At 45.9% G+C, this 27,283-nt stretch overlaps 1 protein-coding gene across 1 annotated transcript in view; it reads right to left on the bottom strand.

Annotated features, from left to right (window-relative positions):
- The window catches only part of CLIC6 (chloride intracellular channel 6), a 49,621-nt gene that overhangs the window by 8,862 nt on the left and 13,476 nt on the right, over window positions 1-27,283 (bottom strand). The window contains exons 2-3 of the mRNA XM_017526200.2: window positions 784-893; window positions 100-225 (exon numbers count right to left, since the gene is read on the bottom strand). Of these exons, the coding sequence (XP_017381689.1) occupies window positions 100-225; window positions 784-893 (236 nt within the window). The remainder of the gene's footprint in view (window positions 1-99; window positions 226-783; window positions 894-27,283) is intronic.

The raw sequence follows: 27,283 nt of genomic DNA, 5'->3' as shown, positions 1-27,283 counted from the left end.
ACACACACACACACACACACACACTGCCCAGGGCTTTAGAACTGGCTGTTAGCGGGGAAGTGACAATCAAGTTATGAACATGGGTTTTCTGACGCCTACCTCGGGGGAGCTAATTTCTCCTCTAAGAACTCCTCAATCTTATTCACATCCGTCTTGACTTCACCATCAAAAGTCATAAAAGGAGGGTTTGTTCCGGGAGCCAGGTTCTGCAGGTCTGCGGGTTTCCTAGGTGGGAGGAACAGCAGTGTTTATGGGCCACCACGAGAATCTGGACTCATTTCCAGGGCTGAGCCATGTCCTCCCCAATGGAAGAGAAGCAACTCTTGAGAACTGCAAAGTAGCTTGTGGGTTTACAAAAATGTCTTGCTGGTGATGAAAGTAAAGGCATTCATTGACAAATTATGGATGTGTTGATATGCCCCTTTGTGAAAACTGAGCTCAAAGGGGCACATCAACAAACAGAGGTGAATAAGTTAATTCTCCCTAGTGTTATCAGCCAGGAATGGTGCTCAGACAGGCTTGGGAGAGTCACAGCTGACCAGCAACTGGGAGAGCAGGTTCTTCATGGCACCCCCAACCCCTACTTCTTCCTGATTACTGCCCAGCCAATCCTGTCCTGACTCAGCTTGTCCCATACACGGGCTTCAGTTCAGTCTTTGACTGAGGATGAACATGCCCTTGACAGCACCGAGGGCCTCAGGTCTCCGTGTGTGTGTGTGTGTGTGTGTGTGTGTGTAGGGAACTAGTTACAGTTATTTCAATAAAGCAGATGGCTTGTCTTACCTTTTCAGGTCCACTGTCGTCACATTAAATATAACACCTTTCAGCCAAAGAATCATAAAAAGACGCTGAGAAAAGGGGCAATTTCCGATACTCTCACCATCATAACCAGCCTACAAGTGGAGAAAGAGATTTCCATCTGAGCCAGTCTCATGATTATACATGCCAACACCACAATATGCACATGCAGAATCATTATAGGTTGATATAAATGGTCATGACACTGTGAAAATCTTTCTGAGGCCATTTTACCAGCCTCAACGTGGAGCTGGCAGTGGATGTAGAGGATGGGGGAGAGGACACCCAACACACACACACACACACACATGCACACATGCACTGCACTGAGCATTTTCTTTCTGCCTTCCCCACCATCTCACCAATTCCTGCCAAACTGGACCTCTGAGCAGCAGTTCACAGATGGAAGGAGCAGAAGTGGGAACTTCCTTCATCACCAAAGGCGAAAAAGAAAGGCATGTCCTTTCCCTCCCTCTATCTCTCCATCCTCTCTGAAGATCAAATATTCTTAGCAGCTTTGGTGTAATAGCTAAAACCTGGAAACCACCCAGATACTATCAAGAGTAGAATAAATGTATCAGCGTAGTGTATCCATGCCTTGAGATACTATACCACAATGGAAAAGAATTAGCTATCATACAAACAACAGTATGGCTGCATCTCACACACATAATGTTGAGAGAAAGATACCAGACTGAAAAGCATCCTGCATGATTCAGTGTGGGCAAAGTTCAAGCACGAGAAGGCAAATTTCTCTATGACGATGGAAGTCAGAACAGCAGATGTCCCTGGAAGATGATTGCTGTCTCGAAAGGACAGAATGAAGACTTCTGGGTGGTGCCAATGTTGTTCTGTGTCTTAATCTGCATGGTGGCTACATGGTTCTATTTGAGTGATCAAAGTCTTAAGGTTTGGGTACTGTTGGAAATAGATGCTTGGTGTCGCAAAGAAAAATTAGCACTGAGACGAAGGATTTTTCAGTAAAGCAATTTTTACTTTCTGGGCTGCAGGAAGGGTTTTCTCACTAGCCATTGTGCCACGAGAGTACAAAGAACAAAGGAAAACACACAAATTTAGCCCTTATGCATTTGGGTCATCCTTACTGCTGTGTCTGATCTCCGTTGGCTGGAGCCAGACCTCACAATCTAAACTAAAACCCAATTGGCTAACAATTTAAAACTTTTCTAAACAGGTAAAAGCAATGGAGAGCTGGGACATGCCTGTGAGCAAGTCCAGCACAGATATCTTGGTTAAAGTACAAGGACATAGAACATACTATGTGCCTGTGAGCACGGCATGTCTAATAGCTACATAGGACAGGGCTTAACAAAGAGCTACTAGCACACTTGTTTTTTAACAAGAAAGGAAACTTTAAAAAGGAACTTTTCTACTTCCCACAGGTACTTTACGGAATATAAGTGAAGCGGTTTATATATTTGTCCCAGCCCAAATCTCATGTTTAATCCACCCCCATGATCCAATTGCCTCCCGATATGGGAAGTGGGGCCTGATGGGAGGTGATTGGATCTTGGGGGTGGATTTCTCATGATGGTTTAGCACCATCCCTTGGTGTTTTCCTCTCTATGGTTAGTTCTTGCAAGATTTAGCGGTTTACAAGCTGTGGCACTTCCCTGTCTCTCTTGCTCCTGCTCTGGCTCTGGGACTTACCTACTCCCCCTTTGCCTTCCACCATGATGATGGGGAGTTTTGTGCGGCTGCCCCAGAAGCTGAGCAGATGTCAGCACCATGCTTCCTATAAAGCCTGAAGAATTTGAGCCAACTAAGCCTCTTTTCTTTATAAATTACCCAGTCTCAGGTATTTCTTTATAACAATGCAAGAACAGCCTAATGCAATAAGTTTTACCTAAATACAAAATAAAAGAAAGTTAAAATCTTAATTTAAAAAAATTACAGAGTTTGACTCAGTGGGTCATGCACGGGACCCAGGAATCTGAATTTTTAACACGTTCCTCCAAAGTGATACAATGCTGGTGGTCAGAAACCATGCTGTGAGAAGTCCAGCCTTTGTCCAATCTTGGGCAAGAGACAAGGCTGGTGCCACCAGCATTACTGTCAATGTGTAAGACAAAGTGATGTGAACCCCTAATTGGACGATCCATTGGTAGGAAGACTTGCAGGGCTTCCCAGGTGATAAACACAGCTCCATAAACGTGGAGTTATTGGTAACCTTACTGCATATGAAGGGGCACCAGTAGACCCAGATCACTGCATTCAGAGTCCCTAAGCTCTGGGCCTGTGTGTCACGTTCCCCCCACTCTCCCCTCCCCAAGCCAGCATTAATTTCCTCTCTGCCTGATGGAGGGGAGGGTCTGAGAGTCTCCCCAGGTGTCTTTGAAGGTACTGGGAGCCTGAAGTGTGGAAGGTGAACAGTTATGACACATACATCCAAGTGGTCACAACAACTCCCTGCAGATGGATCCTGAAAAGCACCCATCCCCCTCCCCCCTTGAGGCTGTTCCCCACCCGGGGTCCCACCACCCTATGGCCATTTTGAAGGCCACTCCCATCTCCTCCTCACTTCCTGTTCAATAGCAGGGGGAAGCGTAGAGCTGAGTTAGAGAAAACGCTCAGTGGCTGATGACCTGGCAACCCTCTTAAACCATGGGACTTTCTTAACTACCGCAGGCTGGAGCACAGTCAAGCCAAGCGAAGGGGGAGCAGGGAGAAGAAAGTGCAAGGACACATATTTCGGCCAGTCCTGACTCGCTCTGCAGCTTGTGACCCTCCTATTTTTATAGCAGTTACACGAAGCACAGGAAAGTCCAAAATAAGTTCTGCAAAGTGGGGCAGCTGTGTTCGCTCTTCCTCCCGTCTCTCTAACCTTTCGAATCCTCTTTAACGCCTTGTGTATGTGCAGAATCTCTCCCGAGTGTGTGCGTCCGGTCCCGGTGAGGGATGTCTTGGTCACGTGCCCCCCGAAAAGCGCTGCCTCTGGAATGGGCCCTTCTTGCAGTGACCTCTTTCCACCGTGGCATCTGCAGAATAACCATATCACGCGGGGCTCTCCGCCTGCTCTGTCTCTGGTCTCAAACTCAAGTCAGCGATTTCCCTTGAAATTGTTTTTCTCGCTATTTCCTGAACCCTGGCAGCTACTTCTTCAGGGGGAATAAAGCGGATAGGAGCAATAAATTTTTCAAAAAATAAAAACTGCCTTAGTCATCCAACTCAGTAAAAACTTAAACTTCTTAACAGGCCCCTTCTCGGATCTGCAACTGAGACAGAACGTTTGGCCAGAAAGAGGATAGGACAACGTCTGTTCAGCCACAGCTGAAGAAACTTGCAATTATGCATCCTGCCACTCTCTGTGGCCTTAAAGCTGAATTGTCCTGACCCAGCGTGGCTGGCGAACCAAAGGCTGTTAGGCATTTTAGAATTAGCCAGCAGTGGTGACTGCCAGTGGAACAGAATTTACATACCCAGTGTTGCCTCATCGCAAATTGCTCTAAAAAATTCCTTTCTGTCTCAGTCTGTTGTAAATGAGGGGGTTACGGGAATGTGGGGGAGTGACTAGGACGCCTTGCTGCCTAATTTTATTACCTTAATGTGCTTCGGTGCCCGGATGTGCCAGCAAAAATAAAGGCGAAGATACGCCATCTCCATTGCCCATTATTGAGCAATAATGGGAGAGGATCGCCTTGGTTGCATTCATTAGCCAGACGAGATGATGGGATAAAGACATAGATTCCAAGGGAATAACTGACACTGTTGCCATAATTGGGACATTTTATCATACGCAGTTTTCTTTTTTCCCTCAGTGCTGATAATTATCTCAGGCTAATGCACTCTGGGCTAAAATTTCTCAGCAATTCTCAGCTTATGTAGGACATTTCTGTATGTATACATTTCTGATCAAATAGAATTAAGCAGTTGGAGAACGCAGAGTGTCTTTTGTCTCCAGCGAAGACTTAGGTGCTTGGATAACACAGAATTGCCTGTTTGCCTTTCAAACTCAACCTTGTTGAGTACCTCCAAAGGTAATCCTAGAAAGAAAGACATGGTGCCTCCGATGCCACATCCTGAGAAACTCTGTTGGCCACTGATACCAGCCTCGCCATCTGAGATCCTGGGGACTCTGCTGGGTCCTGGCCTTGCCAACCTCCCTGTCTCTCGGTCTCCCCACCAAGGCCCGAATTGTGTGAGTCCAAATGGCAGCACGAGGTCACCAGTTCCTCCTCACCACACCGCTTCTCTAAATTACAGACCCTCCTCCCAGCTCCTTCCACACTTACTATACCCAAATTTAGATAAAAGACGTTTTTCTTAATTTTCTCTTTTTCTTCAGGCAAATGGCCTCTCCAGTGGCCTGGAGCCACATGTGCGGGGCACCACCCACACTGCCATCTTCCACTAGACATCTCCCTGCCCCGCTTGCTGCCTTCGAAGGACCAAAGCAATGCCTGGCAACCCAGTGCAGACCTGATGGGGCAGTGACCCCCCCAAGACATTCTTGGCTGTTCCTGAGCACCCCACACTCTCCTTCTCACCAGAGCAGGCCACCCCCTACCACCTTCTCGACTCTACTGTCTTTCTAGATGATTCTGTGTGGGCTTACCTGATAAACACGTTCCATTAAGTAAGCACTTTTCTCTACTCTGCCCAAATATAATGAAAAACAATTTGGACGGGTGGCGAGAAGGTTAACAAAGAGGCCACAAAGCAGTAATATTTTAATTGGTTCCTTTTCTGATAACTGGCTTTCAACTAAGGAGGCCGGACATGCATCTTGTGTGCAGGGAAGGATGGCCAGTCCCTGAAGAAAACCAGGAGAAAGACTTGGCGTCTGGTGGAGGGATCTGGGGGCAAGCAGCTGATTTGAATCCATCGCAGGATGTGGAGAGTGGGTGAGTGATAATGGGTCGCTCCATTCCAGTGTGCCAGGGGGACTTCGGACTGAATAAAAATGGTAGGTGACCGGAGGGGGCCAGAGTCAGAAACAGAGTGAGTGTGGGAGGCCAGGGAGTTGTCCTCAGAGGGGAACAAAGGGGCCAGAAGACCCAGCCAGTGCTCTCTCTGTTGGCAGCTGAACGGACGGAACCGATGGAAAGCCAGAGAGAAAGAGTTAAGGCAGATCAGACGGGAGGTGACTCCCTCCTCCCAGTCCCACCCACACACTTCCCTGAATCCCTTCCCGGCCCTTTGCTGGATGCCCAGTGGCCTCACACGCTTTGGACACTGGCAGTCAAACATATACTTCGTGGCCAAGCAGGACGATCTTGGCCTTCAAGCCACACAGCCAGCCCTTCCCCTGTGCCTGCCCTGCCCCTGGAGCATGGGCGGCCCTCCCCGCAGCACAGGAAATTTCACTGAACATACAACTGACACTAGGAGGTTGATGTACGGGGTTGATGAACACACCTCTTGGAATGTGTGAGTCGTAAACTCAACCCAGGAAGGCCTGAGGGATATTACTGCCAACATCTGGCACATGGAATGACCGATGCTTGTGAACAAGACATGCAGGAGCCCTGGCTGCTCACTGCACCCCCAGCCTGAGCACACCACATCCCTGCATCGAGGCCCGACACTTGGATCAAGTCAAGACCCAGAGATTGTCCCACCCCTGGAGATGGCTTTGGGGCATGGGCAGGATTCAGTCTTATGGGGTCTTCTATTTCTTCCATGAGGAAATAGGTGGGGGAGCTGGGGTGTTTCTGCCCCTTTCTATGGGGGTGCCTGGAGTCAGCAGCCCCCCATCTTTCGTCATCAGGGTGTTCCTAGTGCACAGACAACACTCACAAAATGACTGGGGCCTGTGTCCAGGGGCTCACATGTGGCTGGGGCTGCACCCCCATGGAAAGTGCCTCACAGCTCCTCCCTGCTCATTCTTTCCTGGGCCAAAGTCCGTGAACTTTTTCCCTTCCAGAAGTTCACAAATTCTCACTACTAAGAGATCACCCACTGAGAGTCACATCTAGGGGAGGGAGGAGAAGGGGAGATGGGAGAGAAAGTGAGAAGGTCTAAGTCACCCACAGCAGCTCACCCACAGCCCACCAGGCCTTCTGTGCCCAGCCTCCAGTCTGATGGTCGTGACTTAAAATGCAATATTTACATTGATCTGAGACTTCTTGATTTTGAATAGTTCTGTAAATTAAAAAAAAAAAAAAGAAAGAAAAATTACGAGACTGTCTCCATTTGCCTGATAAGTTGAAATTTCTCTTTTCAGGCAACATCAGGTTTCTCCAAGGCAACATGGGGGAGGGGAATGGGTGCTGGTGTTGCAGCCAGGGAGAGCCCTGTGAACCTTGGCCCCACTACTTACTAATTGTGTGGCGTCAGGTGATTCGTTTGTTCTCCCTGAACCTCAGTTTCTCCTGACGGGGAGGATGGAGACAGCAAACCACCATGGCATGTGTGTACCTATGCCACAATCCTGCAAGATCTGCACATGTACCCCAGAACTTAAAGTACAATAAAATAAATAAATAAATACACAGGGCTACATGCGCCTACATCATGCCAGATCTGTGTGCAACACCCTGGAATACCCGGGAGCCCAATAAAGGTGGCTATTGCTGTCATTATCATCACCAACTTCATCATCATTAGGCTTCCAAACCTGAGCACACCGGATTAGACAATTACAGAGTGCAGGGTACTTTTTAACAAGCTTCAATTAGTGAGATTTTTATGCCAAATTGTACAGTCCTTAAAGAATCACTGATTTTTTTTTTCTCTTAAGAAGTAACACATCCTATACCTACTTCAAGTGAAAATTAAGAACTGAAGTCCCTTTCAAAACTGCAAAGCAAACAGATCTTTAGCCAGGAGACAAAGGCAAAAATCCCTGGCCAGGCATTTGTGTCTGAGGCCAGACAAATCTCTTGTAAAAGGTCCAGAGGAGAGCACACCTGGATGGCTGCGCACACCTTGACCCGTGGCAGAGGTGGCGAGCCCCAGAGAACTGCTTCCTTTTCAAGACGTGACACCACAGTCCTCTGTAGCCGTGAAAAGGCTAAGGTCCTTTCTGACTTTTGGGATTGGTGCTAAGAAAGCCTGAGCAGTGGGCATCTGACTTTTCTACCACCCCCTGGTAGAGAGGGAATTCCATGGAAGAGTGAGGAGAACACAGCCACTCCCGATTCACAATTTGAAGTTCAACACCATGGGACTGCAGATGCACATGAAGATGGATTATAATGATACAGGAGGAGTTAAAAAGAAATTATTTAGGCAGATAATGAGGGTAAGGAAGTCCTCACTAAGGTTTCCCTTTTCTTTACAAGCAGCCTCCAAATCATTTATTTTCTAACAGAAAGCAGCCTGTAAAATCGAGCTGCAAACATGGATAAGCAAGCTGTAAGCTTGCATGGGTGAATGCCGGCAGCTCTGACCATAGAAAAAGGCTACCTGGGGTCCAGGCACGTTCAATACGGTGGCTCCACCTTCCCTTGTCTTTATCAACCACATGTACAGTAGAGGAGCAGGCAACATGGCTTCAGCCAGGTTAAAAAACCATTTGCATAATAAAAGATTACAGTGGGGTGGTAACCAGCTTCTTCCTGCGCTATGTAATCATTACGATCCTCCTACCAGTCTTTGGGCCCTATTTAAATCAAACATCACTCCTCAAGCCAGTCTATAAAACCCCATGCACTTCACCATGGGAACAGAAGACCCACTGGGGTGCTTTTGTCTCTGCAGGAGAGAGAACTATTGTTTTCTCTCTCTCTCTCTTTTTTTTTTTTTGGTAGAGACGGGAGTCTTGCTCTGTTGCCCAGGCTGGTGCGCAATGAGATGCAATCTTGACTCACTGCAACCTCCACCTTCTGGTTTCAAGCAATTCTCCCACCTCAGTCTCCATAGTAGCTGGGATTACAGGCACATGCCACCACGCCCAGCTAATTTCTTTTGTATTTTGGTAGAGATGGGGTTTCTCTGTGCTGCCCAGGTTGGTCTCAAACTCCTCAACTTGGGCAATCCACCCACTTGGGTCTCTTAAAGTGCTAGGATTACAGGTGTGAGCCACCACACCCAGCCTTTTTCTCTTTCTTTCTCTGTTAAACCTTCGTTCGCAACCTCACTTCATGTGTGTCTGTGCCCTTGATCTCCTTGGCACGAGGTAATGAACCTCGGGTATTACCCCAGACGAACGATGCCGCTTCAATAACAAGACGCAGGAGGAGCAAACTAACCCGTTCTTTCACAGAACAAGAATTAAGGAGAATGTTCTCCAAAAATCAACAACTTCTAAGGTGACTTTAAAAACAGGTAATAGGCCATGTGCGATGGCTCACACCTGTAATCTCAGCACTTTGTGGAGCCAAGGTGGGCAGGTTACCTGAGCTCAAGAGTCTGAGACCAGCCTGGGCAACAGGGTGAAACCCTGCCTCTACAAAAAAAAAATTAAAAAAAAAAAAAATAGCCAGGTATGGTGGCATGTGCCTCTAGTCCCAGCAACTTGTGAGGCTGAGGTGGGAGAATCGCTTGAGTCCAGGAGGTTGAAGCTGCAATGAGCCGAGATTGGGCCACTGCACTCCAGCCTGGGTGACAGAGGGAGACCCTGTCTCCAAAATAAAACAAAACAAAACACAATAGCTACCAATCTTTGAGTACCTACTCTGACTTCAGGTAAGGTTCTAAATTATTTATGAATGTTATCTAATTTTGTCCTCTCCAAAACTGTGTAAGACATGTCCTACTATTCTTCCCATTTTATAAACGAGGAAACTGAGGTTCAGAGATGCTAAGTAGCCTGGCCAAAGATGCAAAATGACTTCAAAGAAGAAAGTGCGCTCTTGCTCTCACTCACCTCTCCCCACTCAGTGGCTCCCGTGTCTTTCCTGGTGCTGAAGATGGAAACCAGACTCTTCTCTGCCCTTTACCTGATCATCAGTCTCTCGTCCGGCACAAGTTTCTGCTTTTGAAGCCACTCTTGCCCGGTCTCAGAGCCTCATGCCTGGGGGCATCTCTCTGGCTGGGATTACTAACCCCTCTGATCTTTCCCCTATCCTGGACAAGGTTAACCCTGATAAGATGCCGTTTTCCTAAGGTCATTCTGCTGGAATGTTATTCAAATGCAAGTTGGAATCACAGTGCTCCCAGGCAGTGTGACCATTGGCAAGTCACCTGACTTCTAGTGTCTGTCTTTCCTCATTTACAATGAAAGCATTATATTACCTATCTGTTAGTGCTGGATGAGAATGAAATGAGATGGTGCACATAAAACCCCTAGAACAATGCCTAGCACAACACTTAGGAACCTTGGATAATCTGGTCTCCTTCCTTCCCTCCCTCCCTCCCTTCCTTCCTCCTTTCCGCCCTTTCTTCCTACCTTCTTTCCTCCCTCCCTCCCTTCTTCCCTCCCTTCCTTCCTGTCTCTTTCCTTCCTTCCTTCTAGCTCTCCTTCCTTCTTTCCTCCCTTCCTTCATTCCTTCCTGCCTGCCTTCCTCTCTCCTTCCTTCCTTCTCTCTCCTTCCTGTCTCCCTTCCTCCCTCCCTGCTCCTCCCTCCCTCCCTTCCTTCCTTCCATTTCTTTCCTTCCTTTCTCCCTTCTTTCTCTTTCCTTCCTTTCTTTCCTTTCTTCCCTTTTTCTGTTTCCTTCCTTCCTTCCTCCCTCTCTCCCTCCTTCCCTTCCTTCTGTATCTTTCCTTCCTTCCTTCTGTTTCTCTCTTTTCTTCCTTCCTTCCTCCTCTTTCTTCCTCTCCTTGTCTTCCCCTCTCTTCCTTTCCCACTGCCCAGGATCTGCCCACTGAGCCAGTTTCTCTGCTTCTTCTTCAGCAGTTTCTATGCTGTCTTCTCTCAGGCGGTTGCTGTGTCCTTCACAACCCCATGCTGCCTTTCCAGAATCCTCTTGCCTTTCCAGAATCCTCTCACCTTTCTAGAATCCTCCCACCTTTACAGAATCCTCTCGCCTTTCTAGAATCCTCTGTCCTTTCCAGAATCCCCTCACCTTTCTCGAACTTCCCATCTCCCAGCAGGTCAGTTCTTCCACTTCCTTATCCCCTATTTGACATTTCTTTTCCCTTTTCTGAATTCCACTTACAGGATCATCAGCTCTGCCTGGTTTAGCACGCAATTGGTTACTAATTGTTTCTGTAGGTGACATTCCTTCAGAGCAGAACAGTGTCAGCCTCCCTACAGAACAGGTGCTAATGCTTCATTGGGGCCTGCCCCATGTTAATTTTCTTCCCACTCCCCATGGGAGCACAGGGCCAGGCCCACGGAAGGTACCCCATGAAAACTCACATCATGGAGCAAATGACCCCTGTCCTCACAGGCCTATGAGATTCCTCATCACTGGGAGCTCCTATAGAGACAGCAAAACCACCCCTCCTGAAGGAGAGCCTCAGCAAGCCCCACAGTTCTCCCAGCCTCAACTATCCCCAAATGTCTCCCCAGCCTGCCTGTCAGGGACTCCTTTCCCCACCCACCCAAAATGATGGTCACTGGGTGACCAACTCACCCTGGTTTTCCCAGTACAGTACTGATTTTAAAACTGGAAATCCCACCACCTCCCCCTAAGTTTTGGGCAAGCTGGGATTATTGGTCAGATAATAATTATTGTCTGCCCAGATAAAAGCCTTATTTTTAGAGGGGAAATACTGTTGTTGATTTTTCATCACCAGGAAGCCAGCCTTTGCTCCTCCCTAATGAAAGCACTAGCATAGATGAATCCATCAGACTTGATAGTTAACACTTTGAATGCTGAGGAGGTGGGGCCCAAGATAGGGAAATATCAGAAGAGAAGGGGAGAGGAAGGGAGGGGAGGGGAGGGGAAGCGAGGGGAGGGGAGGGAAAGGGAGGTGAGGGGATGAGACGGGAGTGGGAGGGAACCAGATAAACTGAGCTGAGGTCCATCACTGTTCAGGGAGGAGATGGGGAATTTAGACAAGCCTAACAAACACCCAAGTCTGTGCGGAACCAGCTAATACAGAGACAGCCTTTCCCCTCCCAGCTTTGGCCACTTTGGAAAAGTCTGCTGCTCAGATCAACTAAAGAGGCAGTTAAAACCAGTGGTGTAGCTCAAGTGGCAAACCTACCCCAGAAATATGACAGACACTCCAGACCAAAGGGCACCACCCAAATGGGCCAGTCACCAGGCCCTCCTCATTTCTGAATCACTAAATCACTCTCAACAAAGGCTGCAATTTCTCCTCCATACTGTCCCTGGATTAAAGAGAAAAGCAAGAATCTCTGTCCAAGTCCAATTGGGAGACCCTGCAGGCATCCCCAACCCATCAGCAGCTGGTGAGAAACGAGTGCCCTGGTGCACCTGAATGGGTGCTGCGTCCCAGGAATTTAGAGATCAAAAGATTAGTATCGATTCATAATGCCACCTAGGAACTTAGCCCCCAGTTCTCATTCTAAAAAGGAGATACATAATTACACGCATTTCTTAAAATAATACACCCGAGGCCTTAAGAAGATCACAGATCCCAGTTCTGTCTTTTACAGATGTGATTATGACCAAAATGGCTAGGTTGCAAAATAATAACGGTAATGATGATAATGATTGATAATGATTGATAATGATAGCAACTAACACATACGGAGCATGGGCTTTGTACTCCTGACGGTTCTGAGCACTTAGATCAACTCAAATTTAACCCTAGCAACAACTCTATCAGATGTAGGTATCACTACTATCTCCATTTGAGAAAACCAAGACACAGAGACGTAGAGAAACCTGTCCAAGGTTGAAAAGCCGGATTTGAACCCAGGCAATCAGCTAGTATCCATTCTCTCATTCCCAGCCTAGACAAATGGAGGGGACCCAGGGCCAGCAGGGTCCTTTCTCAGAGTGATGGGAGTCAGCTTGTTTGTTTGCTTATTTGTTTTACCCAGCTCTGCTCAGTAAGGTTTGGAATCCATAGGGATAAGAAAACACGTATCAGAAGCAGATGGAAAGTGCAAAGGACAAACAGTGGTTGGGACAGAAAACGGAGCTAGGTTGAGGCTATAAAATATCGTGCCCTGTGTGCTGGGGACAGTGGGGAGAAAACATTTGGCAGTCCTGGTGGACAACTTTGGGACCAGGTGGGCCAGGGTTGTGGCAATATATTCCATCCCCCCTGTAGGAAACTTTTGCTACAACTCCAGATGACAATGGGTTTGATGTTGCATTCCCCAACAACCACACCTAGAGTTCAAATGATCCTTCTGCCTGATTAACAACAGGCCTCATCCTCCATCCCCACGCCCTTGGCCAGCCTGGCGGGGCAGACATCCACCTGCAGAAACCAGAGAGTCCTGAAAAGCCTGCACCTGGGCAAAAGATTCCACCTTTTCTTCCAATAGGGCAGGCAGGGCTGTGGGTCTCCTTGGAAAATCTCATTGAATCTGCTTTAATCTAGGCTATCATAGCCCCAGGTAGCACATTTCATGTTGTTTAACCAGTAGAGTTTGGGGTGTGGATTTTTTTTTTTTTTTTTTTGAGACGGAGTCTTTCTGTTGCCAGGCTGGAATGCAATGGCGCGATCTCAGCTTACTGTACCTGGTTCAAGAGATTCTTCTGCCTCAGTCTCCCAAGTAGCTAGGATTATAGGCAAGCATCACCACACCCAGCTAATTTTTGTACTTTTATTAGAGACGGAGTTTCACCATGTTGGGCAGGATGGTCTCGATCTCCTGATCTTGTAATCTGCCCACCTCGGCCTCCCAAAGTGCTGGGATTACAGGTGTGAGCCACTGCACCCAGCCAGGTCCAGAATGTTTTAAGGCAGGTAAAACCAATGTCAGCCTTGGCCATGAATAGCTTTCAATAAAAGCACCCAGAGAGCATTGCACACTAGGTAATGCCATTTCCTAATGTAGGAAAGAAACTTTTCAGACTTGCTCTTCTCACTTCAGAGTCTGAGAATACACTGGCTAGGGTCAATAGGACAATTCCAAAAGCAGCCAAGCAAATAACCACAAACTGACTTCCAAATAGCTCAACCCCTGACCACACTCTCTCTGGCCATGGCCTGGAATGACCATGACAGAATGTGAGAGAACAAGCTCTGGGGCATTTACTGGTGCAGTAGGAAGAATAATGCCCCCTCAAAGATGTCCATGTCCTAGTTCACAGCATCTGTGAATACCTTACCTTGCATGGCAAAAATTACTTTGCAAATGATATCAAGGCTATGGATGCTGAGATGGGGAGATTACCCTGGTTTATTAAGCAAACCCAATCTCATCACGTGAGCCCTTGAAAGTGAGAACCTTTCCCAGCTGTGGCTAGGAAAGGTTTGATTAGGGAAGAAGGGTCAGAGCAATGAAATATGGCTGGAGTAAAGATGGAGGATGGGGCCATGAGCCAAGACATGCAGGCAGCCTCTAGAAGCTGGGGAAGGTAAGGACCTGGATTATCTCCTAGAGCCTCCAGAAAGAAATGCAGCCCTGCTAGTGCCTTGAATTTAGTTCAGTGAGATTCATGTCAAACTTCTGATCAACACAACTGTGAGTTAATAAATTGGAGTTATTCAAAGCCACCAAATTTGTGGTAATTTGTTATGAAAATGATAGGAAATCAATACAGCCGGATTTCCACATGGGAATCCTCGACTTTTCCCCAGGACAGTTCAGCAGGTAACTACTAATCAACATACAGAGGGACAAACCCAGAAGCAGGTAGAAACAAACAAAAAACAGCTCTCATGAGAACTCATTATCAAGAGAACAGCCAGGGGGAGGTTCTCCCCATGATCCAGTCATCTCCCATCAAGCCCCTCTTCCAGCATTGAGGAATCGCAATTCATCATGAGATTTGGGCAGGGGCACAGATCCAAACCCTGTCACAAGGCAAAACCACCACTCCTCTGCATCGACTTGTGAACTACAGTAACCGTTTCAACCTGAACTGGGGGAGGCCTGCTCGTTCCTTCACATCACCTTTGGGGCCACAGTTTCTAATGGACAAGCCCCAAATGGAATTTTCTAGATGGATTCATGTGATTATTTTTCCCCAATATTTCAACGTGGCAAGAGTGATCTGAGGTCCCTCTAGCCAAAAATCTAACATGGCACAGACCCGGATCATCACCATGAGAGGATGAAGGATCTACCTGTGACATTTTGCCTTTTTAAATCTCGATTCCTTCCAAGGTTTTTAGAACCTGCCTTCAAGCATCAAGGTAGGGAAACAACTTCGGGAGGCCATCGGTGCCCCCTAGTGGTCAGGAGATGCACTCATTTTACCATCTCCATCCCTAATTAAATTCTGTGCGAAAATGTCGCAAGTTAGTTTTTAGACCCTGGAGGGGACTAAACTACCTAAATTTCCCTGGGACTCAGCAGTTTCCTGCTACACAGGATTTTCAGTTTTAACACCAGAAAAGTCCTGGAAAAACTAGTCTTTCTAACCCCTGACAGACTTCCTAGACTTCATGGAAGAATTACCAGAAAAAGGCAATGTCTTTCTGTTCAGGCACCTCAAACAGAATTAGGATCTGAACAGTGTGCTTTTAAAAAAATGCATCAGCTGGATGGTGCATACTTTGCCTTATGTTGGGAAAATGGCAATTTAAGATTGGTAAATTATTTCTCAGCTCTCATTTAAAGAACGAGGGGTGGGGTGGGGAAGAAGTCCAGTGGTGGGAGTGTAGGGTCACCTCATATGCTGGCAGAGCTAACCAAAAAAAGAAATTCTAATTCTCTCTAAAAGTGTTCAGATTCATCTTTCTCAATTGGTTCAGAATTCCCAAGCTCTTCTGCAAAGTTCTTTAGAAAGGCATAGCTTCGGGCCAGGAGCGGTGACTCATGCCTATAATCCCAGCACTTTGGGAGGCAGAAGCAGGTGGATCACAAGGTCAGGAGACCCAGACCAGCCTCACCAACATGGTGAAACCCTGTCCCTAACAAAACAAACAAACAAACAAAATTACCCGGGCGTGGTGGCACGTGCCTGTAATCCCAGCTATTCAGGAGGCTAAGGCAGGAGAATTGCTTGAACTGGGGAGGCGGAGGTTGCAGTGAGCCGAGATCGTGCCACTGCACTCCAGTGTGGGTGACAAAGCGAGATTGTCTTAAAAAAAAAAAAAAAGAATGGCATAGGTCTCTGGAGGTGGGGGTTTGGGGAGGCACCTGCCTTCTCTTCTTCTTTCCTTAAATGTTTGTAAGCTTTAAGGAGGCCAAAGGCCTAGAGCAATCTATTAACAAAGGAAAGTCCAGTCCTTCAAACATACTCAGGTAAGTTTCAATGACCAATATATGAAAGTTCTCTGCAGCTGGAAGCTGAGAATTGTATAGTACTTTTTGTTTATACGGAAACTAGTCAGTAAACAGAAAAATCTTAAGGGTTCTCAAAGGAATTGTTGAGGGGATGTGTTCTCTTTCCTGGTCCACAAGCGGGCGTAGTTTTAAGGGCAAGAACTTCCCAGCACCATACCCCCCTCCCATCTCTCTCCATCTGGGAGATTTAACTGTTTATGTTTAAATTTCAAGGGTGCGGGAAGAAACAAAAAGTCAATCACTCTACGGGAAGTTCTAAGGAACTCCTTTCATTGGCCCGGGGTCTTAAAGAAGATGGGGGTTCCTCCCAGGTTAAAAGTCCCCTTCATCCACACCCCTTCGGACTCCATGTTTGGGTCCCCTTCCATGGACACTCTTCGTGGAAGCCATCTTTCTCTCTCCTGGATTTCCCCTCTGGAGTCCCCTTCCACACCCCCTCATGGAAGCCTCTTTTCCCCTCCTAAACGCCATCTCTCTATTCCCTTCCACTCAGTGTGGAAGCTGCTTTCCTCTCCTGGATTCCATCTTTCTGGATTCTCCCACTCAGTGTGAGGGTTAGCTGTTTCTTTCTCTCTCTTTCTCCTGTTTCTTTTTTTCTTTGAATAAATCACTTTCTACAAACACTTTTGAGTCCAGCATTTACTGCGCATTGTACCGTGGTCCCATCTCTCATTCTTGAGATGGCAGGAGACCAAGAACCTGGAGAAAATTCCTCTCAGGGGAGCTGAGAGCACCCTGAACCCCTGAACCCCAATATAACATTATTATGAGATCAGGTTTAGGGTCAATATGGATTTTAGAATACTTCCTTATAAAAGATGGCAGAAATCAGAGACGTTGCAGTCAAGTAGAAGTCAGGTGATCATCTATGTAGTATGATTCGCAAGACCTGGAAGAATACACCTGTCTAAAAAAGGCTGGTGGGGACCAGCCTTCCATGAAAGCCTGAAAAAAAAGCCACCGTTTGTCAAGGTACATAAGTGGTTGTCTTCCCTGGGACCAAACTAAAAGGGGGCACCAGATTCTGTGACCTCTAACCTCCCCACAAATTGACACTGCCTGTTCATTTCCTCATACACAAAATGAAGGTGTTCGTTTTCATAACTTTTCTATACCTTCTCGCCAGTGACGCCTTCCCAGAGGTGTCTGAAGAAGCGGCAAGGCTAGATGAGCACTCTTGTCCCATCTTAATAAACTACATTTTGTAAAGGCATGCTTGTCAGATCTCTTTCTAAAAAGTTTGAGGCAGTTTTGAGAAACTGTATTAATTAGTACAGCCAGTCATTGTCACTATAAAGTATCCTAATATTCAAATGTTAAAATTAAATCACCTGGAGTTCTGAAAAACAGCAACCTAAGATACTAGATTTGGATTGCTACATTAAAGTTCTCAATAGATCTCATGGATGACATGTTCATTGAAGTTTTGCTTCATTTCAAGGACAAATAGAACAAGAAGCACCTCTAGCTAATTAGGTCATCAGTTTCTCCTGCAGTTGCCTTGCTTAATGGAACAATTTCAACAAGAAAAGCAAACAAATGAATGGCTCTCAGCACAAACAAAATTGCTTGTAAAGGAGCGAGGCGATTGCGTAATGCGCTATGGGACCACTGCCAGATCAATGGCGGGATGGTATTTTTTATTTAAATGCAAATTTAATAAACTTTGTCCTATATCTTCATGTTTAAGAAACTGAATCTGTATCAACCTGCTAATTTTCTCTGACACTCCCTTTTTTTTTCTTCCTGGCCACAGAGATTTAAAGGAAAGCCTGTATTACTAAACCAAAACCTCAGGTTTCACAATCTTTACACTCAAGCCAGCCTGACATTTTGCATTGGTGAAAATAGACAAAATAATCAACCAGGAGTGCATAAAAATCATATTATGTATTAAATTGGAAAAGTTGGCTTTAAGCTTCAAGAACAGGAAAATCAGTGTCAGAATTCAAAAAACAAATGTGGACTTTAGGAAAATCACAGAATTTTATTAGAACTATGAATATGTTCAGAGGGGTGACTTCTCCAATTTTAACTGTTAGATTTCAGTTTTGTATTTCCTTGTGGTCTCTGAATCTTTACAAGTTAAAGGATTCCTAGATCATGGGAAATTTATTTGCTAAACTTGAAAGTTCTTTGTCAGTGAGCAAAGGCACGCAATACCCCACTGTAGAAGTTAGCAATTTAAAGAGAGAGCTTTAGGATACCTCAGACATCATCGAATTATCTGGAAACTTTACCTTCCCCCATTTTCCACTGTTAATGACTGCAACTATATTTTATGGCCTGGTTTGACCCACTCGAAAAGAAGGCTGTGGCCCAAGACCAAAGGGGATCAGCTGCTCTCCACACAAGGAGAAACACCAGCCTGGCTGGCCAAGGCTAACACTCTAGGCTTTATTATAAGGAATTCTTTTCTGTGCCACATGCTTTTCTTGGCATATATTTTAACTCCCTTCCCACCCTCACTCACCCTGGGGAAAAGAAAAGGAGGGGGCACCTCTACTATTTCAGGATTCCCTAACCCTGACCCAGCCTGAAATCAGCTTCATATAATTGTCCACAAACCAGTTGAGGAGCAAATATTCAAAGTCTCCTGTTTTCAAACGGGACAGTTGTGCTCAGTGACCAGGAAGCCAATGTCCCTAACTGGCTGCAAATCATATGGAGAACACAGCAATCCAGTGTCAGGGCAATGAGTCACTTCATCTGCCACATGCAGACAAACACACCAACACCACACAAAGGAGGGGCTGCGATTTTCCAAATAAGTTCCTGTGTTACCCTAAATCCTATCTAGGCCAGTCCAGTGACTTAAGGAATTGCCATATTTCAGTCCTGTGTGAAGGGGCAAAGCAAAGTAAGGCTTTAGAAAACAAGAATTCAAAAAGGAGGCAATAAAATATTACTCTCTACAGAGAATAACTTGCGAATATTTCACAATAGGGTGCCAGCAGGAATTAAATACGAAAAGACATGTGCTCTCTATTTCCAGAAGAAAATGCCATGTGACGATAACCTGGCTGAGCTTGGGGGTGACAGCACCGGCCTAGAGGCTGACCCTGCACACCTGGATATCCAGGCCGCGCTGTGCTGTCACCCACTCTGAGCTGCGAGCCAGACCAGAGAAAGATCCCCACTCACCCCACCCTCACCCATCAAGAGGTCTGTCCTTTGTCAGGGAATATCTAAGCATCTGGACATTCCTGCTGGAAGCTCCAAACAAGTTCCTGTGATCCAACTATGGGAAACAGACTCAGAAAATAATGAAACAGTCTTTTCCAAGAAGAAGAAAGTTGTCTCACCTAAGCCAAGAGAGCTAGAGCCAGAATGGCTCCCAAAGGGAAAGAGCAGAGTCTATTCAGAGGAGACCGTTTGGAGCAAGAAGCATAATTTCACGCTGTGTTGGGGTGAATAAAAAGTGATAAAGTGCTCAAGGGAATATCAGACAGCCAACAAAGACATGGAGTTGTCCGAAAGCTTCTGCGAAACCTAAGAAACTGGATTGGAAAGAAAAATCTTCAGTAGCCGCGGTCCCCGTAGAAGGCCCCAGCGTGACGGTGCGCCGCGTCTCCGGGGCGTTCCTATTCCAGTCTGCACGGGGGCGTTCAGGGTCCCTGGAGCTGCGTCAAGCAGCACCAAGGAACACCAAATCCACCCAGCCCCCGATGGTCCTCAGGAAAAAAAAGCTTCGGATCCTTAACTCGCCAAATGAGACATTTGTTAGGGCACCTTCCATATAAGAAAATGGACTTGCCACACGAATGAGCAGTAAATAATAATACACAGTCATACTCCGAATGGTAGCGAAATGCAAGGCTCGCGCTTTGAACCCCAGACCATGGACGCCATCTCTGGTTTTGTTCTGCACACACCTCCCAGTCCCCAAAGGAAAAACATCATTCTTTACCCAAATACCTGCGAACAGCAGTTCACCTGGGCTTCTCCGCTGTCAGCACGCCGTGTGGGGCTGTGCTGAGCATGGACCATGTCTTCCTACGAGTTGGTCTCACTCACCACGGCTGCTGGGGGTGTGGCAGGGCCTCGCCTCCTTCTCTGCTCCACCCTCTCCCTGCATCTGGAACTTCAGTCCATGAGGAAGAAACAAGAGGGCTGTCGGCTTCAAGGATGCAGGTGTGGGCAGGGTCCTCCTCAGGCGAAGGAGGAATCAAGAAAGAGCCCTTTGCTCTCTCCTGAGCCGTGAGAGAGCTGGCCCCCCTCATTCCCCCACCCCACTCTGAGGGGCAGCTTCGTAAAAGTGCCCTGAGAGATTAGAAGGGAAGGTTCTGGCTGGACAAGTGGCTCACACCACCACGCCCGACCTATCTCACAACTTCTAGAAGGGGCTCAGACACCTTCGAAGGGGTCATAGAACACAGGCAGGCTTCTTTGGGGGAAATTCTGGCATTGCAGCCATCAGAATGTGCTACTTTGGCTCAAACTTTGGAATTCCTATCTCCCCTTAGAGACAAGTCAAGCTTCTCTTAGAGAGGGAGGAAACCAGTCTCATTGCATGCCAGTCATGAGATCCACCGCTGAGGTCCGCTCAGCTGCCGCCCTGCACCCTCTGCCCAGGCCTTTCTCAGCTCAGCGTCACCTTCTCCCTTCTTCCTCTGCAGTCTGTATTAGCAAACTAGAAACCCTTGCTGGTCTTATCTTCCGCCTCTTGATTAGGGGCAGGATGGAGCCACCTGGGGTGGGGCAGGGATCAGGCCATCCTGCCATGAAAGGGGCAAGGGCAGAGCAGCTGGGGCACGTGGGGCGTCTGTGCAGATCACCTGTAAGGCGTCTCCGCTCCTCTCTGCAAGGCCAGGGGCTCTCTAACCGCATAGGAGACCACCCGGGTGGGCCATAGTTCTCCGTCTTTTATCTTCCGTTGCCTGCCCTCTAGTGGGAAGAAAAAAATAACCAGCGAGGACAGCAACAGCCAGCAAAACCCAGCAGCAGACAGAAGGCTCCCAGCAGGGTAAGAATCAAACCACTGGGGGTGGGGATGGTCTCTCTCTTGCCACACTGATGAGGAAGGAGGGGAAAGACTATTGTGTGCCCTCGTTTTCACATCTTTGCTAGTGTTGTCCATTACTGTGATACCAGCTCAACCCATGACACAAATAGTAGGCATCACGCTGCTTCTAAGTCTGTAAAGGAAACAGGTATCATCGTTGCAGCAAAGCCTAGTTTAGAAAAGAAATGGTTTTTGTACATATATAAAAGTCCACACTTTCTAGACTGACTTTGTCTGCATGCTCAGCCAATACCTTAGACCGCACACTCCCAGTGGAGAGGTCAGCTCCACTCCAGTGCTCACTGTCTGCGATGATCAGTAAGATGTGTTGCCAGACTCCTCACTCCAGGCCATAAAAGGAGCTAGGCTATCCCTTAAAACAGACTTCTCACTCTTCATTAAAACTTAGAAATTAACTTCATTCACCCCTACATTTAGATGCTAAGAAATATATTTTAGAGTTTAACACTTTCAAACATAGGTCTAAGGATTTCGAAAAAACCTACTAATCTCAAACATATTCCCAAGTATGTACAGCATTTTTACTCTTCAGCTGCTGTAACAATTAATTTATTATTCAATGGATTAAGTGGGCGACTACCCTTGACCCGCATTGATTAACTGCTGAACCACATTGCTCCTAGCTTTCAATCCTAGGGAAAGGCTTAATTATGTTCGTGTTCGCTGTAACAGCAGGTGGAATCAAGTCACAAGAAGTCCTTGAACAAACTGGTATTTGCCATCTATTCTCATATACGAATTATGCTTTAAAAACTCCAGGGCTATTTTTAATCCATATTTAATAATATGGCCTGATACCAACTGAAGCTTTACATGGAGATGAAAAGCTTATTTCCTTGTAAAATTCTCACAAGGAATTATTGCAACAAAGGAACATCTTGTTTGAGAAAGCCTGCTTAATAATGCAGACTGTTTTTATATACCCTGGTGGTTTAGGTTCTTGAATGACAGGGTAGTCCAATCCCTGCAGTGACTCAAAAGGGAAAAATGCAGGCACCAAATGGAAGAACTGGCTGCATAGAGCCTCCTTCCTCTCCTCTGGTTGGGGACCTTGGAACTGCTTTCAACTGTTACTCCACACCTCCCACTGGGCCCTGTCTTTTCACCCACTCAGATTTCACTAGCTTAGAGGAGACATTAATCAGCATATCCTAGTCACCAATTGCCATGTAACAAATTACCTCAAACTTATCAGCCTAGAGTATCTGGTTTATTGTACCACATGATTCTGTGAGTGAAGGATTTGAGTGAGGTTTGCCTTGGCGATCCTTCTGCTCTGTGTGTGACGAAGGTTACTCGGTAGTGTTCAGCTGGCAGATGGGCTGGTCTGAGGGCCCAAGATAGCTTCAGACACATGCCCAGCATCTTGCAGAGATGACTGGAAGGCTGGGCTCAAATGGAGCACCTACAGGGAGCTCCTCCAGCATGGAGACCTCAGGATAGTCAGTGAAAAAGACAGAAGCCACACAACCTTGTATGACAAAAATCACCCAGCATCATGTCCACTATATTCTACTGGTTACCAAGCAGTCGCCATGGTCAGGCCAGATTCAGAGGGAGGAGAATCAGACCTCACTTCTCAATAGGAGTATCAAAGAACCGGCAGCCATCTTTAATCCACCACACTATATGATTCCAGGCTGTGCCAAAATGCTCAAAGCATATTTTTGTTGTTGTTGTTTGTTTGTTTTGAAACAGAGTCTCACTGTCACCCAGGCTGGAGTGCAGTGGTGCGATCTCAGCTCACAACAACCTCCACCTCCCAGGTCCAAGCGATTCTCCTGCCTCAGCCTCCCAAATAGCTGAGACTACAGGTGCACACCAGGAGGCCCGGCTAATTTTTGTAATTTTGGTAGAGACGGGGTTTCACCATGTTAACCAGGCTGGTCTTGAACTCCTGACGTTGTGATCCACCCACCTCAGCCTCCCAAAATCCTGGGATTACAGGTGTGAGCCACCGCGCCCTGCCAAAGCACATGTTCTTAATCATACTAATAAATGCTTTGAGCATTTTAGTTATTTACTAACTTGAACTGGCTTAACCCATTTATGCCTGAGGTTGCAATTTTTTTGTGTGAAAAAGCAGACCTCGGCAGTGACCTTGAGCAGTAGGATATTAATAGCTCCCACAAGCTTAGCATTTGAATCATGAGGCATAATAAATGGGTTAAGAAAACCTTAATAGTGTCTAAAAGCAATGGAGTTGTTGTTTTATACTCAGCCATGGGTGGAGCTACATATGTGCAGGACTTCCCTTAGCAAGAGCCTCAATACCTGGAGAGTGACAGAACATTCTTGCTTTATTACTGTTATTTGTGATTCAAAGAAACATAATATATTGGTCAAAAGGACAGCTAACAAAAAAAGCCCTCCACCATGTCTGATGTGTTAATGCTTCTGAGTTTTTTTTGTTTTTTGAGATGGGGTTTCACTTTTGTTGACAGCTGGAGTGCAGTGGCGCAATCTCGGCTCACTGCAACCTCCATCTCCTGGGTTCAAGCACTTCTCCTGCCTCGGTCTCCGGAGTAGCTGGGATTACAGGCATGCGCCACCACATTCGGCTAATTTTGTATTTTTAGTACAGACACAGTTTCTCCATGTTGGTCAGGCTGGTCTCGAACTCCTGACCTCAGGTGATCCGCCCACCTCGACTTCCCAAAGTTCTGGGGTTACAGGCATGAACCACCGCGCCTGATGCCTCTGAGTTTCTTTAAACATTGGATTCTGTGTTCGGAGAATTACATGATACAAAGAAGCCACTGAGTGCAACCTAAAACTTCATCCAATCTGATCATTTATAGGAAGAGAGTTGAAGGCATCCAACTCAGAGTTAAAACAAAGAGAACAAAGCTGAGGGGGAAAATTAAGTCTTTCCGAGTTTCTTTGAACCACCTCCAAGGCTCTGACACCACAGGTACCAAAACAGTGTTGATTTTTCTCATTTAGGGAGAAAGGGTATCACTGGATCTCCAGATCAATAACGCCTTTAGTCTGCCTAGGCTTCAAAGCAGATGATGGCTATGACATGTCCAGCGTCTTGGACAGGCCATACGGCCTTCACCCTAAGGACCCTATCAGAACATCAATGTGTTTTCCAGACAGGAAATAAAACAGTGACCTCCCTGCTGTGATATGTCATCCTCACACCCTGCAGGTGGCTAGAGAAGGACCAGGGTCACCAGTCGGAGGACTGCTGGAGGTGCATATGAGCTTCTTCCAACTGGACTGCAGCATCCTACACCCCCACCACCACCAAAGATAGGAAAATACAAGCATAAAGCCTCGGGCACCATGGGTCCAGGCTTTCTTCTGCCTCAGCAGCCAGCCATCCTTTCCAGTGGAGAGTCTCCCTGGCTGGAAGGCAAACTCTAGGTTTGTGGAAGAGGTCCTGACTGTCTGGCTTCTCCAGGACAGCTTTGAACTCTCGCATCTTGAAACCAAAAGGGTGTCCTGCTACTTCATCAGCACCGTGTTGCCTCTCCTTTGTAAAAATAGGTGCTGCTCCTTAGAGATAAAGAAATAGCTGCAGAAAGGGGACACGTAATGACGTAGGTCACATTTCCAGGTCTTCCTTGCTGTGTGCTATAATATGGTAGTCTCCTACCATGGAAACAGAAGAAAGAAAACAACCTTTCACGTGCCATAGTACTTTAATAGTTGTTGAGTTACTGCGTTCAAAGTCGATGTCTGTAAACACAGCCTGGCTGGTGAGACATCACTGGTTTAGGTGAAAAGAAGTTGTGAGATAGTAATATAAAATTACATCCTACAAGATGTATAACTAAAAACTGACCACGCAAGTCTTTCCACCTGATAGAGTAGCCATTTCTACATGACTGTCATTGATACATCCATCTGTTGTGCAGATAGGTGGATAAATTGATTCATCTTCCAAATAGAGGGGCATGTGGCAAGTGGCCAGATCTTGTGGTGAGAGATCTAGGATCTAACTCTCCCCTAGAGGGTTATCACTGCCCAGCCTGTGAGCCTGCTCTTCCCACCTGGCCTAGCAATCTCCTGTGGCCCCCGTCCTCATGTTGCATAGTACTTGTTTATTTTTGGATCACTGCCTAGGCTGAAGTTCTCCAGAAAAGCAGGGGCTGTGTTTGTTCTAATCACAGTTACACCCCTAGCCCCAAGCACAATGTCTGCTACTTGGCAGGTAATCAATAAATATTTGTTTTAAATATACATTTGGGTGCAAAACAGCACTTAGTAGTGAAAAGGAGAAAAAAGCAGCTTTTACTTTTCCTACAATATATTCAACTTTTACGTGAACAGCCATATACTATTCAAAGGAAAGAAACAGTGAGTTGAGGGGTAGAATCCACAAACCTAGTAAAAATCTGGAATATGTCAACAGAGTCTGTGTTTTCCAATAGAGCTACCCCCCTCACAAGCTTCAAAATAATTTTTTCAAACAACTTTTGATATTTTAGTATTTCAGTTCTCCCTCTGTGTTAGTCCGTTTTCACATTGCTATAAAGAACGACCAGAGACTGAGTAATTTATAAAGAAAAGAGGTTCAATTGACTCACAGTTCCACATGGCTGGGGAGGCCTCAGGAAACTTATAATCATGGTGGAAGGTGAAGAGGAAGCAAGGCACATCTCACATGGCAGCAGGGTGGGGGGTGAAGGAGATTGTCACACTTTTAAAGCATCAGAACTCATGAGAACTCACTCACTATCATGAGAACAGCACGGAGGAAACTCCTCCCATGATCCAATCACTTCCCACCACATCTGTCCCTCAACATGTGGAGATTACAATTTAAGATGAGATTTGGGTGGTGATACAGAGCCAAACCATATCACCCTCCCACTCCTTAAACATAGGCTAGAGGTAGGTTTCATTGTCCTCCACAATTCTCTGGATCTCTGCAGATAGGGTTTATCCTCATTCTCTATAAATTTTGGTCAATTCCTTTTGACAGACCAGAGCACAAATAGAACATCTGGCTAAGAGACACAACCTCAGAGACAATACTTTTATATTGCTGCATCACAGGTGATATTTTTACAATGTTTGATTTGTGGGAATCAAATTTCAGTAGATGGTATACAAAGATCAAAGTGATATATCTTACATTGGAAGACGGGGTGATATAGGCATGCAATGATCCTGCTATCTATCCAGTTCAAAATTTGTTTTGAAAAGAAATTCTTACCATGTAACATGGAGTTTCACTCTAAAAGGGCATGTGCTTAATAAAATGTACCTGTTAATTGAGCATAGAGAAAAAGGGGTAGGACTGGAAATACCTGATTCTTCAGAATTTAAAAGTTACAGAGTATAAAGTAAAGCAGTATTTAAAGATGCCAATAAATAAAGTTGGAGATTCTAAGAGTGCCATCATCATCCACACTTTGCTTTCTCATACATCAATTACAAGAAATTACTAAGACTAAAAGGATAAATTATCCAGTGCAGTCAGCACACTCCTATAAAAATATATGGAACATATATGTCAGACAAAAGTCTAGCTTCTTTAACATAAAAATCAGAAAGAATAGGTCAAAAGTCCATTTGAAAAATGCAAACAGCATAAGCAGCCAGCTCACAGAAAAACAGATACCAATATATAAAAGCATACTTATACACTTTTTAAATATATAAAAGTATATTCAACTTCACACGTAATAAAAGAAATGCAAATTGCATGACAATGGACATCGTTTTCACCTCTCAGATTCAAAATATTTGTTAATACCTAAGCAGAAAAGTTTGGGGAAATAAGCATGACACTGATATAGTGTCAAAGGAGCACTACGTGGTATCACCTCTTTGAAGAGGAAACTTGGTAATGGTTATCAAAATCTTAAATATGCACACCCTTTTCCCTAGCAATGCCATTTCTAAGACTTTAGCTCCCATATATTATTATACATCTGCAGAGGGATATTCACTACACTATTTAACATATTAAAAAGAGGAAGCTACCTAAACAACTACCTGTGGGGAAATGATTATAGAGTATACCCATCACCAGAATACCATGACATTTTTCACAAAAATGTGACAGGGCCAGAGGCACTGATTAGGAACCATTTCTAAGATATATTGTTAAGGGAAGAAAGCAAGATGTAAACCAATGTATTTCCAGTGTACTATTTTTTGTGAAAAAAAAAAAGTGGATATGGTGTTTTAAAAAATTGTCCACAGGGCCGGGCGCAGTGGCTCAAGCCTGTAATCCCAGCACTTTGGGAGGCCGAGGCGGGTGGATCACGAGGTCAAGAGATCGAGACCATCCTGGTCAACATGGTGAAACCCCGTCTCTACTAAA

Source organism: Cebus imitator, unplaced genomic scaffold (genome assembly GCF_001604975.1).
Source record: "Cebus imitator isolate Cc_AM_T3 unplaced genomic scaffold, Cebus_imitator-1.0 Scaffold41, whole genome shotgun sequence".
Lineage (NCBI taxonomy): Eukaryota > Metazoa > Chordata > Mammalia > Primates > Cebidae > Cebus > Cebus imitator.
Note: the sequence above shows the minus strand (reverse complement) of the source record. Positions and strands in the feature narration are given on the sequence as shown.